Here is a 12058-nt window from a genome sequence, read left to right as displayed (position 1 = left end):
GTAAGAAGGTTCAGAGGCCACACATGCACTGGGTCAAATGCCACTCAGACTGTCACTGTCCATGTTGCTCCCCCAGAGCCTCATGGTGTGGGACAAGCTGGGGGGTCTAAGTGTAGGCCAACGTTAGCCATCTACTCCAGCTTTAAAAAACTTTGCCTTTAAGAAGTTGCTGTAGCAAAGTCCAAAACTGAACTGATCCTAGGGGAGAACAGTATTGCAGTACACTGAGAATCTGGACCTGGTTTCCTGATAGCGATGCATCTTTGCGGTTATGGGTGTTCTGACGCATGATCTAATGAACGTTCATTACGTTTTTCTGTGTGTTTCCCAAACATGGTCATAGCGTGAACATGCATGCTTGTTCTTAAAGATGACATACAGTGAATGAATTGAGCATTTCACCTTGTTCTCTGATGTTAACATAGAAGGTATGCAACTTTGGCTTGTCAAAAACATCCACAGATGCTATTTTACAAGCCCATTCATAACCCTATAATGCAGTTTATGCCAAGGTCCTTCTAGTGACTTCAGTTAGAAGTTCCTGTCAAAACACTGTTAGCCATCTTCGACTACTCTGGGGCACACGTAATATGCACACAATCGCAAAAGTTCTTAAGCCACAATGCTTTCAGGAAAATGGCTCCTTGTCTATTATAATGCCATTTCATTATTATTCAGCTAACATAATCGCATGATTTTTATATTTTCTATATTCAGATCTGTATTTCCTGTCTCCTCAATTCCTCAAGGTTTTCCTGTGTGCGTTTGGCCAGCAAGGCTCCTGCAGAGTCTCCTGTGTCCTTCGCTCCACTGTCCCTGCTGCTCTGTATCTGTGCATGCCTGCTGTCGGACTTAAGTTTACATTGTGCTCAGAGAGGACCACACAAACACTGCAGCATAGCTATACTGTTTGAACTTTGCTTCTATGTGCATTAAAGTCAAACAGCAAAAAACGTAATCACAACTCCCAATTGTGCTGCCTGGAAGGTCGACTGGAATCATTGGCCTTGAGCACGGCACCAGAGGAACTGGGGGTGTAGTCTGTGCTGTCCCGGTCTCCCACATCTCTCATGCCATAAATGCTTCATGAGGCCTGCCAGTGTGCTATTGGAGAGGCAGCCTACAGTATATTGGCTTACACCAGTAACTCTGACCAAAGAGAGGCTCAGTAACTATGAAGTCCAAATCATGTCTCCAGTGTCTAGCCCTTCTGTTCGCTTTCTTTCAGTCTCACCCTCACTCCTTCTCCCTCTCTCTTTCCCTCCCCCTCTCTCCTCAGTCTCCTTACCACACTCTGTTACCATTATGCTACCATGGCAACTTGCCCGTGAGATTCTGTCCAAGGTGTTATGGTCAGTTAGTATTCAAGGCCGAACTAAGGGCAAAGCAGATTATTTGTTCTACTTTTTTTTTTATTATTTGTTAGTCTTTTTTAATTTTCCACACATTTTAAATACAGCAGATACACAAGCTGTTCATGAATTTAAAACTACATAATTTAGCCTGCTGGCATTCGGTTGAGCCATGTTCAATTCGGAGCAATCTCCATTTGTCAGTTGGTTTTCATTTGCATAATGGCAATGCTTTGCTTCAAAGGCTTATTGAGTGAACCAATGCACGCATCCATATCCATTTGAAGTGCTGACAAGGCACTATAAACCAACATGCATCACCTTGTCGGCTGCCAACACTATTTCACACAGGGAGAACAGATAAAGCTGTGCTCTGTTAAAAAAAGGGACAGACAAATCCAATGATCCCCTCACCATTCAACAAGACACGTGGAAGGTAGGCTACCGAAAAAACACCGTCCGACGAACATCAGCGGTCTTCTGTCGATCCACAATTCCTTGAAGCAGCAGGCTGGCGCAGAACTAATCTAATGCATCTGAGTCTTGTTTGCGGGCAGTAATTGGTCTGATGATTGCGCTGGGGTGAGCCGGCGAGATGGCCATTTACAGTGGCCCGCTCGCTTTTGCTCGCTCGCTTGCTCCACCAAAAACACGGCTCCGTTCGTTTCTTGCCAATCGGCGGGGCGCCGCCACCGCCTGTACCCTAATGATATGCACAGTCACAGAGCAATCACCACACAACTGTGAATCTCTCGATTCCACAGACACCCAACTCGAATGTCAATAAGTTCACATGCACGTCACTCCTATGAGCGAGTCAATTATTCAGGACATTGCAAATTTGTGTGGACCACAGCATGGTGGTTTCCAATTATGCGACGGCGGTCTTTTTGACCATAAAGGCCGTATTTAATTAGGCCATAGCAAGTAGATTACTTGTGGTGTTCAACCCATGCACAGTCAAATGGGATTAGAACAATAAGAGTTGACTTAAGATCTGTGTATAAGCAACGTATTACATGATGGAGCGGCAGTAATGCCGGAATGTTCCTTGAAGTTATTTCACTTGACAAGATACAAATCCTCTTAGGAGGATAATACGGAGGAGCTAACATCAGCTCTAACACCAGACATCTCTGCTTCTTTCTCTCTCCTGTTTGACTCTGCAATCCCTCTCTCCCTCCCTTCTTTCTCTATGTGCTTCTCTCTTGTTCTCTCTCTTTCCCACACGTCTACTGCATCCCCTACTTTCCTCCTCGTCCAATCTCAGAGTAAATGTGATCCTATCAAAGAATAGGTCACAGCGCTGCATTAGATTGCAGCAACAGAATAGGGCAGTGACCGGCTGATTTCCATCAAACAGACAGGCAGGCACCCAGGGGCTGACGTAAAGATTGCTGGACTTACTCTGGCCGGCTTCTGAAAAGCTGCTTTTTGAAATAATAATAATGTTTTAAATAGGGGAGCGCGTCCACCGAAAGACCCATCAGACTCTGTGATTTACGGCTCTAAGTTCCATTATTCAGTTTGAGCGCAGTTAGGAGGTAGCATGAAAGAGAATCAGGCAGCAGCTCAGCTTACATCAGAGAGTAATGTGCTCTTTGAGCCCTCTCTTCTTTGAAAGGGTACTGATCAACATTTTCCTTAAGTGATTTTCGAAGATAGCCGCAGTCTCAGAAACAGATCATGTGCGATGAGATCCATTCCAGCCGTGGCCATTCTCTGAGTGTCACTGTCTCTCTGGGCTCTCGAGTGTGGGGGGGGGGTCGAGGACTGAAGGGGGGGGTTCTTGCCCAATAGGTATCTCACCTGGTATCTGTGCTGCGTACGACTGGGGAGCAATTGCTCCAGAATTCCCCCCTGGGGGCATCTGTTCAGTTGGCTGCATTTCCCTGAGCAGTCCTCCCTCCGCTCTTTCGGCTTTGTTCACCGAGCACAGCGGAGGTTTCTGCCATTTCCCATTTTCACACCGCTCTCGGACCGCAGGCGCGGTTGGCCATCAATTGATGACATTTAAGCGCATTACCCCGAGCAGCCATCAGCGAGTGCCGCGGCCCTTCCCTTGACTGTGACAAAACGCGGTGGTGACGGCCTCGCCGGGGGCAATGGAAGCTTTCTGGAAGCCTCGACGTGAGTCGGGAAGCTGAGAAACAGTGACATTCCCGAACAGAAATAGAATCACAGTGGACACAAGTCCTAATGGTGTGTGTGTGTGTGTGTGTGTGTGTGTGTGTGTGTGTGTGTGTGTGTGTGTGTTCGGGGGTGTCGGGGTGTGCGGAGCGAGGTTCACAAGGAAGGCTTGCGTGTGGACATACCTGATGAAGAAAGAGGCCGCTGCGCTCCCGGAGGTGGTGGACGAGGCAGAGGACTGCGCCTGGCTGGTCGGGGAGGAGATGGAGGTCAGAGGGCTGACCATGCCAGAGCTGAGACTGTCGGACCACACACTCTCTCTGTTTGCATCAGCAGCCACCTATTATGGAAGGACAGACAGACAACGAGATAAACAGTGAGACAGAGAGAGAGAGACAGATAGACAGTCAGACAAAGAGACAGATAGAGAGAAAAAGAGAGAAAAAGAGAAAGACAGACAGAAAGAAAGATAAAGAGATAGACAGACAAAGAAACAGACAGAGAGAGAGAGAGAATACAACAGTCACACATCAATCAAAGGCACACCCTCACCCAAAACAGTCAACACCCAACACTGAACTCAACATGATGAGATGCCATGAGACCAAAAACGTGCCACACCACACACTCTGGCCCCTTTCCAGCCCAGTGTTACTCATCCACACATTTCCACTCGTCTGCTGTTTATGGGGACATTTGGGGTGGGATCAGGATCCGGATGGCCCTGGGGCGAGGGAGAGATGGCCTGGGGCTACAGACAGGAGGAGTGTGGCGAGCCAGCCATACTCTCCATGCCCCCCCCCCCCCCCCGCTCTCTCTCCCGGCAGCAGCAGGGCAGGGGCGTCCTCGGGGGGCCGACGCAACAGCCCAGCAGCGCGGGCAGGTGGAGGCGGCCATCTTCGCTGCCAAACTGGGACTTGTCGCTCCATTTGCAAAGTGCCTGTGGACCGGAGCTGAGAGTGGCTCGCGCTGTGCATGCAAATGACATGCGGCGCGATGGCTGCTGTTTTCCACAGTGTCTCTGCCGCTAGTACTGTGGCTGGCCATGTCAGATGGATGGCTATTGTAGAACAACAACACTGTCTGCACAACAATTTATACAATATTGCCCCTGTCTATCTATCTGTCTATGTATCTGTCTGCCTATGTTGTTTGTGTTGGGTTATATTTGTGTGGAGTATTTAGGAATTCTGTTTAAGGATTAGACCCCCAAGTTTCATTCTGTCTTTGACTAGAAGTAGAGTACCTGGCACATATGTAAAAAAATGTAAATGTAAATGTAACTGTAAAATGTAAATGTATACTGCAGTATGCACAGCAAACCACTTGCAAAAGCAAAATCTAAGGCTATGTTTAGACGGAAACAATCTGAAGAGAAAAAACGTCGCCATCTAAACAAAAGGCATATCTGATAAAATATTTTGTCGTTTTCACCCGTGAGTGTTGTCGTGTAAACAGGGCCTAAAGTAAAATGGATTTCTCCACTTTTAGATTTTGAGAAGGGAGGGACCCCAGCCTTAGGTCTGCCTGTTGACTAGGCCAGGCATTTGAGGGATATTCCTGGAAGCACTGCTTCTGTGATTACTTAAAATCATGTGAAAGGAAAATGGAGTTATAGCCTTAAACTGTTCCTCCCCCACGTACAGTAATAGGCTTAATTTGCTAGCATGTGCTGGATTAGTACTGTACAGATTAGCAACTGGCATGTCTGAGCTTTATAAGTAAATGTGTCTCATTTTCATTTTTTCACATGTCTAGCACTCACTGGGCTAACAGGATTAAATACACACACCAAAAACAGACACATACAGTACATCTGCACAGACGCACGCATGCACGCTCACACACACACACACACACACACACACACACACACACACACACACACACACACACACTAATGATGATGTCTTATCGTCTGTCACATTTGTAATCAGCATGCTGTACAGTAATTACTAGACTGTGTTGGCTGTGTGAATCTTGAGACTAGTCTAAGAGCTCTTAGAACTCTAGAGGGACGGCATCAAGAAAGTGATCAAAATCAAAGTTCAGCTTTTTTCTAAAGATTGAAAGGACTGCAATTTCAATGCACATGGAGTAATAAAGACAAGCATTTTAGCTGTCTCACAGAGGAAAGGGGAAAAAACAGTGACATGGTTGTTTGTTATTAGAGGCCCTCTTTAAAAAAAAAAGAAAAACTCCTCCTTTTAAAAAATTTTTTAAATAAATAAAAAATCAGCCATGTGGGACATGGTCACAAAGGACTCAGAAGACACATACCACCATTATCTCCTAGTAAAAAAAAGAAAACACTGTAGCAGGGAAGGACAGAAACAACAAGATTCACTTTGCTGGAGCGCATACCATCTGTCAGCAGAGGGGCCGCCTGAGCTCTATTTATATAACCACAGAGGTGGCGTAGGGAGCACGCTTCCCACATCCTGAAACAATACCTATCACTTTTTCCACCGGGGGGAAGCGACACCTCTGAAGCTATAGCTATAAAGCTCAAGCTGTCGGCCCAATGACGCACACACACACACACACACACACACAGGGGCGCCTGCAGGAATTAATGCTATGGTACGCACACCCATCACCCCCCCGGAAGAAAAAAAAAACGTTCACGCGTGGACAGTATTTTTCCTTTATGTTCGTGCATACATAGCATAACAACATCCACATGCAATAATGCAACAACAACGTCTACAATTACCTATTCATTTGGGCAACTTTATACATCCCTATACAGGCTAAAGCTACCTTTAGTTGTGTTATAGCGTACTGTAACGTCTGGCTTTAAACAGCTGTAATGCAGTCGTTCTGACAAGCACACCAATTGCTTAGCCAACCTTGTTCTTGCCCATCTTGAATAGGTCCTCTAGCTTTGCTGCCTCCATCCTTTCTGTTTTCGTTGTTTAAACTTGTGATATCCATGATGAGTATTGAGTTGAATTAGCTCAACATTGTGTGCTGATAACCATATAGAAAGCCGAGTAAAAGAAAACAACTAGCCTATGCGTGCCTGCGTGCGTATTCTCTCCTGCACAAACATGTGTGCGCGTTAATTTTGATAAGTGCTCACTAACTTTACTTACAGTTTTTTCTGAATGCTTAAACACATTTTATGTAACTATGGCTTTTTTTGCAAAACTCTACACACAAATGGCAAAACCACTCACTGAGTTCGCAAAACTAAAAGCACAAACACTGCTTTGCACTCAGTTTGCAATTTTTTAACACACACTTTGCACAACTGTAGGCACAATGGCTATTATTTACACTATTTTGCCAACTCTCTGGCACACTTTCTCATGTGAAAACTGTTTTAGATAATTAGTTCACTTTGCAATCAGCCTAAGCACTATAAATAAGCCACAGGTAATGTGCAATGGGTACAATGGAGTGAGCAGGAAGAGTGAGAAGAGAAAGAAATAGCCCTTTTACAGACAAAAAAACAGTCTACATGTGGGGATATTGTCATGTCAGGCCTGGATACATCATTCCAGAATATATTTTTCCAGGTGCCTTGGACTAGGACATTGCATGTGATGTAGACAGAATTTTGAGAGAGACGACCCGATGTAGACTGATTTGTTTTGTCTCAGTGAAATGCTATTTTGTGTTTTGACTTGGAAAAACACACTTGTGTTTGTTTTGATGTGTGTAAATAAACACTACAGTAATACTTGAAGTTTGGATCCCTGTATGTTTACAGAACTATGACAAAAGTATGACCTCAAACTGACATAGTCTACCTTGTGCACAGAGAAAGCAAAAGCCAGATGTGTTTTTTATTCATACCATCAGTGTGTTGTTGGCACGTTGTGTGCTTACTATTGTGATGGCTTGTGTTTACTGTTAGATACGAAAACATCATTTTTACGAAGGTGTGAAGAGTTAAGCAAGGTGTGTTAGCTTTTGCAAGAGAAATACAATGTTTTGCTGATTGGGTGAGAGGTTTTGCCATTTGTGTGTAGAGTTTTGCAAAAAAAGCCATAGTTACAAAAAATGTGCTTAAGCAATCAGAAAAAACTGTAATAGAAAACTGTAAATAGCCTGATGGCATGCAACTAATGGGATGCTGTGCATAGTTGGAAAGGTATGGTAGGCAAATATGGTGTGAATATACACACACACAAGGTCAATTTTCTCTCGTTGTTGAGTGATGGTACGCACAGTGCGTACAGACGTACACCTGCAGGCGCGCCTGCACACACAGACACGCACGCTCACACACACGCTCACATACACACACACTCACACACACACACACACACACACACACACACACACACACACATGCACACCACGCAGACACACACTATACTTTATATAGCTTGTCTAAAAACATATGCTGTGGCCAACATAATAGTCTGTGTCGGACTGGGAGGGCATCATTATTGTTGTCACCCGCAAGGGCGCTAATGCGATGCAAGGCAGTAAACACAAGCGTATTATTGTGTCTGATTTCCATGCGCTCTGACAGGAATGGGGGCACAGGAAGTTACGGGGGAATCTGAGAGATTTGTGATCTTCCACCAGCTTGATGGGACGATAACAAGCCATAGAGGAGCATTCCCATTTCGGAAAAAAAATAGCGTTCCGTACATGAGACACAACTCACAAGCTCTTGCCAGTGCTCTGTGTGTGTGTATTTATGTGAGTGTGTGAGTGTGTGTGTGTGTGTGTGTGTGTGTGTGTGTGTGTGTGTGTGTGTGTGCACATGTGAGTGTGTGTGTGTGTGTGTGTGTAAGAGTGTGTGTGTGTCTCTGTGTGTGATGTCTGTATGTCTGTGTGTGTGTGTGTGTGTGTGTGCGTGCGTGCGTGCGTGCATGCGTGCGTGTGCGTGAGAGTGTGTGTCTGTATGTCTGTGTGTGTGTGTGTGTGTGTAGGTGTGTGTGTCTGTGTCTGTGTGTGTGTGTGTGTGTGTGTGTGTGTGTGTGTGTGTGTGTGTCTGCGCGTGTGTGTGTGTGTGTGTCTGCGCGTTAATCCGCCTCGTGTCATCCTGAAAGTAATTACATCGGTGCATGTCAGATCCAGACATTAAGACACAGTGGGGAAGACAGAGCATGTCTTTTCAAGTTCCAAACGGAGAGCAGATCTCACAGACACCTACAGGTCTGTGCTAAGGGCGCCCTGGCAGCGGTGACAGAGGGGAAGAAAGTACACGCCATGGATCACAGATCACGGCTGGCATCAGTATTTCCACAGGCAGATTCCATTATAATGTAAATAACACAGACCTACAATCCACACGTGCACTAGCGCACACACATGTATTCTGTGTTTGAGGTCTCCCTCTCTCTGTGCTGGGTGGCCTGGAATGTGCAAAGCTAATTGCCACTTATCAACAACGATTAGAATTAGAATTAGAACCCCCCAACTAGCATACATCACAAATAACTAACTACCGAGGGGGGGAAATGTCAGGATGAGCAACTACTTACAAGTGTGAGGTGAAGAAGCTGAGATAACCACTGGCTTCTGTGAACCATCATATTAAAAGTCCACTGGAGTTTCAGTGTACAGGGCTCTTCACATTCTGTCCTCTCCGAGATACAGTGTAATTCGGACCTCGGAGAGAGACAGCTGAGCTACAGTACAGTAAGACTAGTCTGCGCAAAGAGCCCCCTCTTTTGGAGTCATCAACTGCAGCCACCCTATTCTAATCCACTGCTGTTTGCCGCGGCTAGAATTGCACCACAGCCTCGGTCTTGTAAGCCCATTGTCCTGCTATCTCTCACTGAAAGCACCTTCAATTATGTTCCCTTGTGGAGAATGTTTCTATCTGAAGATGGATGCACACCCACTATCTGCTGCAGAATCACCCCTTCTGCCCAGTCTTTTTCTCTCGTGCGCATCTCGCTTCCACATACACACATAAGTCATTTTCACTGAGGCACATACACACACATGCGTTCACTCTGTCATACACCAAAAAAAAAAAAAACACATAGACACGCATTTACTGACCAATAGTCTCTAAATTACACTTTGTATTTTTCCCCTCACATATTCACATACACATGCACTCAGTCAGACACAGACACACAGGCTCAGACACACAGACACACACACAAACACACACACACAAACAAAGAGAGAGTGAGAGAGAGAGAGAAAGCGAGAGAAAGAGAGAGAGACACACACACACACAAACAAATACACACATCCACGAGGGAGAGAGTGCTGCATGCTGGCACAGCTGTTTCACTGCAGCCCGCACAGCAGATGGGAGCCTGGCAGTAGCATAAGGGTCACACTGGGCAACAACTGAAAAACGTTTAGGGAACGCTCGCAGAGAAAGCACTCAAATTGACCAGCCTGGCAGTAGACAAAGCCTCACACTGGGCAACAACTGAAAAAACATTCAGAGAACGCTCAAAGAACGTGGCCTCCCAAAAAAACATTAGGGAGGCGGGAGCTGAATTACTTCTCCCCCACTGCTCCCTAAACACAAGGTCACATAGGAGACTAAAGCACGTGGGATCAGGAGGGGTCTATTGTTCCAGGATTGTACGTCTGTAGATGTCAACATCAAAGTCAATGAAGCACTCGTCTGATATATTAGTCAGATCAGTTCTGACCTGGAATGATAGATCAGAGGAGATAATCACATTGTTCTCAGATTTAAGCCTGTGCCGTATTGTATGGAAGGTCAAAGGACACAACCACAGATTTAGGCCACAGGGGAGAACCCTGTGGCCTAAATCTGTGGTTGTGTCCTTTGACCTTCCATAGTGTTCAAAGGTCTCTCTTCTTTCTGCCCTCAGCAAAAAACTAGGTCCTCCTGTGAGTCCAGATCATGTTGAGGTAGAAGTAAGCATGGCAACCCGCCTGTGAATTCTAGCAAAAAAAGAAATATAAAAGGGGTTGGGGGGTGGGTGGGGGGGTGTTGTGCCCAGATGGACGTCAGGTGCAGTTTTTCCACGTTCACTGAGTCTCCGTGCCCATCTGTTGACAGGTCCAGTTTGGGCATCCTCCCCACACGTGGAGCAGCCTCCCTGCGGATCTCCGGAGGGCCTTAGTGAGCCAAGTTGCCAAAGGAGGACCATTAGGAGACTGCAGGTGGCATTTAAGCCTGGGGAAAGATGAATTAGTCTGCCTCTGCAATGCAGAGAGACGTAGTGGGAAGGGAAGAGAGGAGAGAGCAGCAGGAGTTTTTGCAGAGACATTGCCTGCTGCCTCCCAGGTGAAATCAAGGGGGGGGGGGGGGGGGGGGGGGATGGGGGGGTGCATTGTGGGGAGAAAAAAGAAAAAGAGAAAGAAAGAAGTCTGTGGCCTTGAGTTGCACAATGAGCTGCTGCACAACTGACAGATCAGCGGCTAGCTGTTAGCTGGGCTCGTTTTTTCCCCAGTCAGAGTTGTGCTTGGGATGGGGCCTTTGGTCGTCAATAAAATAGCTTTCAAATAATGGACTGGCAGCTGCTCGCATAGTAATATACACATTCTATACAAACATGTGTATATTCACCTGCACAGATGCATGTGTAGATAAACTCGGAAATGCATAAACACACAAATGCAAACACACACACACATACATACAGTATACAGTACCAACACAGACTTTCACAACCACACAGAGAGATAGAGAGAGAAATGCACACAAAAAACAGGCACACATACACAGACACAGACAAACACACACACAAAAACACTCACCCACACAGACGAATATGCACCCACCCACCCACACACACACAAACAAATTAGAAACCATAGACACAAAGGCCTGTACAAATTCATTATGACATTCCTTTCAGAAAAAAAAAGAAGAATCCCTCAAGAACGGAGGGCCTCTCAGGAGGTGCCAGGACGCGGTGCCGTTTTTTTTTTTTTTTGTGTCGCTGGAACGTAACTCATTTCTCAAGGTCTAATTGCTTTTCAACACCTGGGTGATTGAGGGAGGAGCTGGCTACGCTTTATTTCAGGGTCCCTTGACTCACTTGCTACAGAGCATGCCCAGTTTGTGGCACGAGCAGGACATATTTCCAGAACTGCAATCCAAATACCGCAAGGCTTTCATCTCTGGGATGTTTTTGCCCATTTATGCCATAAGAATGTTGCCATTGTGCAAATAAGCTGTACAGTAGATGTTGTTTATGGGTTTATCGACTAAAATGAAAATTGAGCTTGTGTACAGCTGAGGTAATGAACAGTTTAATTTGGTAATAATGTTTAATTTCACAAAATGTATCTCTAGTATTATATAAAAAAACACCCAATCCAGATGAGGCCTAAGGCTGATTGGATAGTAAGACATGGGCGGAAAGGAATTGCCCAGAGTAGTGCTCCCTTTGTCCATTCGCCTTGAACCCTGGACACACCCTGAAGCACATTATCACACAGGACAACAGAAACCCACCTAACCCAGACTGAACTCTCTTCCGTTAGACTTCGAGAGCAGCCGACTGCTCAGATCTGGCCCTGTGCCGGGACAGACGTGGTCCAGTGTCAGCCCATCATCATCATCATCATCATCATCACAGGTAGATTGCATGTGCTCTGACTGATATCTCGGGCAGATCCAATCTATTTGCATATTCAATCAGCTCGCCATTGATTTCTCC

At 45.9% G+C, this 12058-nt stretch overlaps 1 protein-coding gene across 2 annotated transcripts in view; it reads right to left on the bottom strand.

Moving 5' to 3' along the window:
- The window catches only part of kif26aa (kinesin family member 26Aa), a 90287-nt gene that overhangs the window by 48913 nt on the left and 29316 nt on the right, over positions 1-12058 (bottom strand). For both annotated transcript variants that reach the window (XM_042094438.1, XM_042094439.1), the window contains exon 4: positions 3668-3822. In XM_042094438.1, the coding sequence (XP_041950372.1) occupies positions 3668-3822 (155 nt within the window). The remainder of the gene's footprint in view (positions 1-3667; positions 3823-12058) is intronic.

Source organism: Alosa sapidissima, chromosome 6 (genome assembly GCF_018492685.1).
Source record: "Alosa sapidissima isolate fAloSap1 chromosome 6, fAloSap1.pri, whole genome shotgun sequence".
Taxonomy (NCBI): Eukaryota; Metazoa; Chordata; class Actinopteri; order Clupeiformes; family Clupeidae; genus Alosa; species Alosa sapidissima.
The sequence above is the reverse complement of the archived record's forward strand: the minus strand, read 5'-3'. Positions and strand labels throughout refer to the sequence as shown.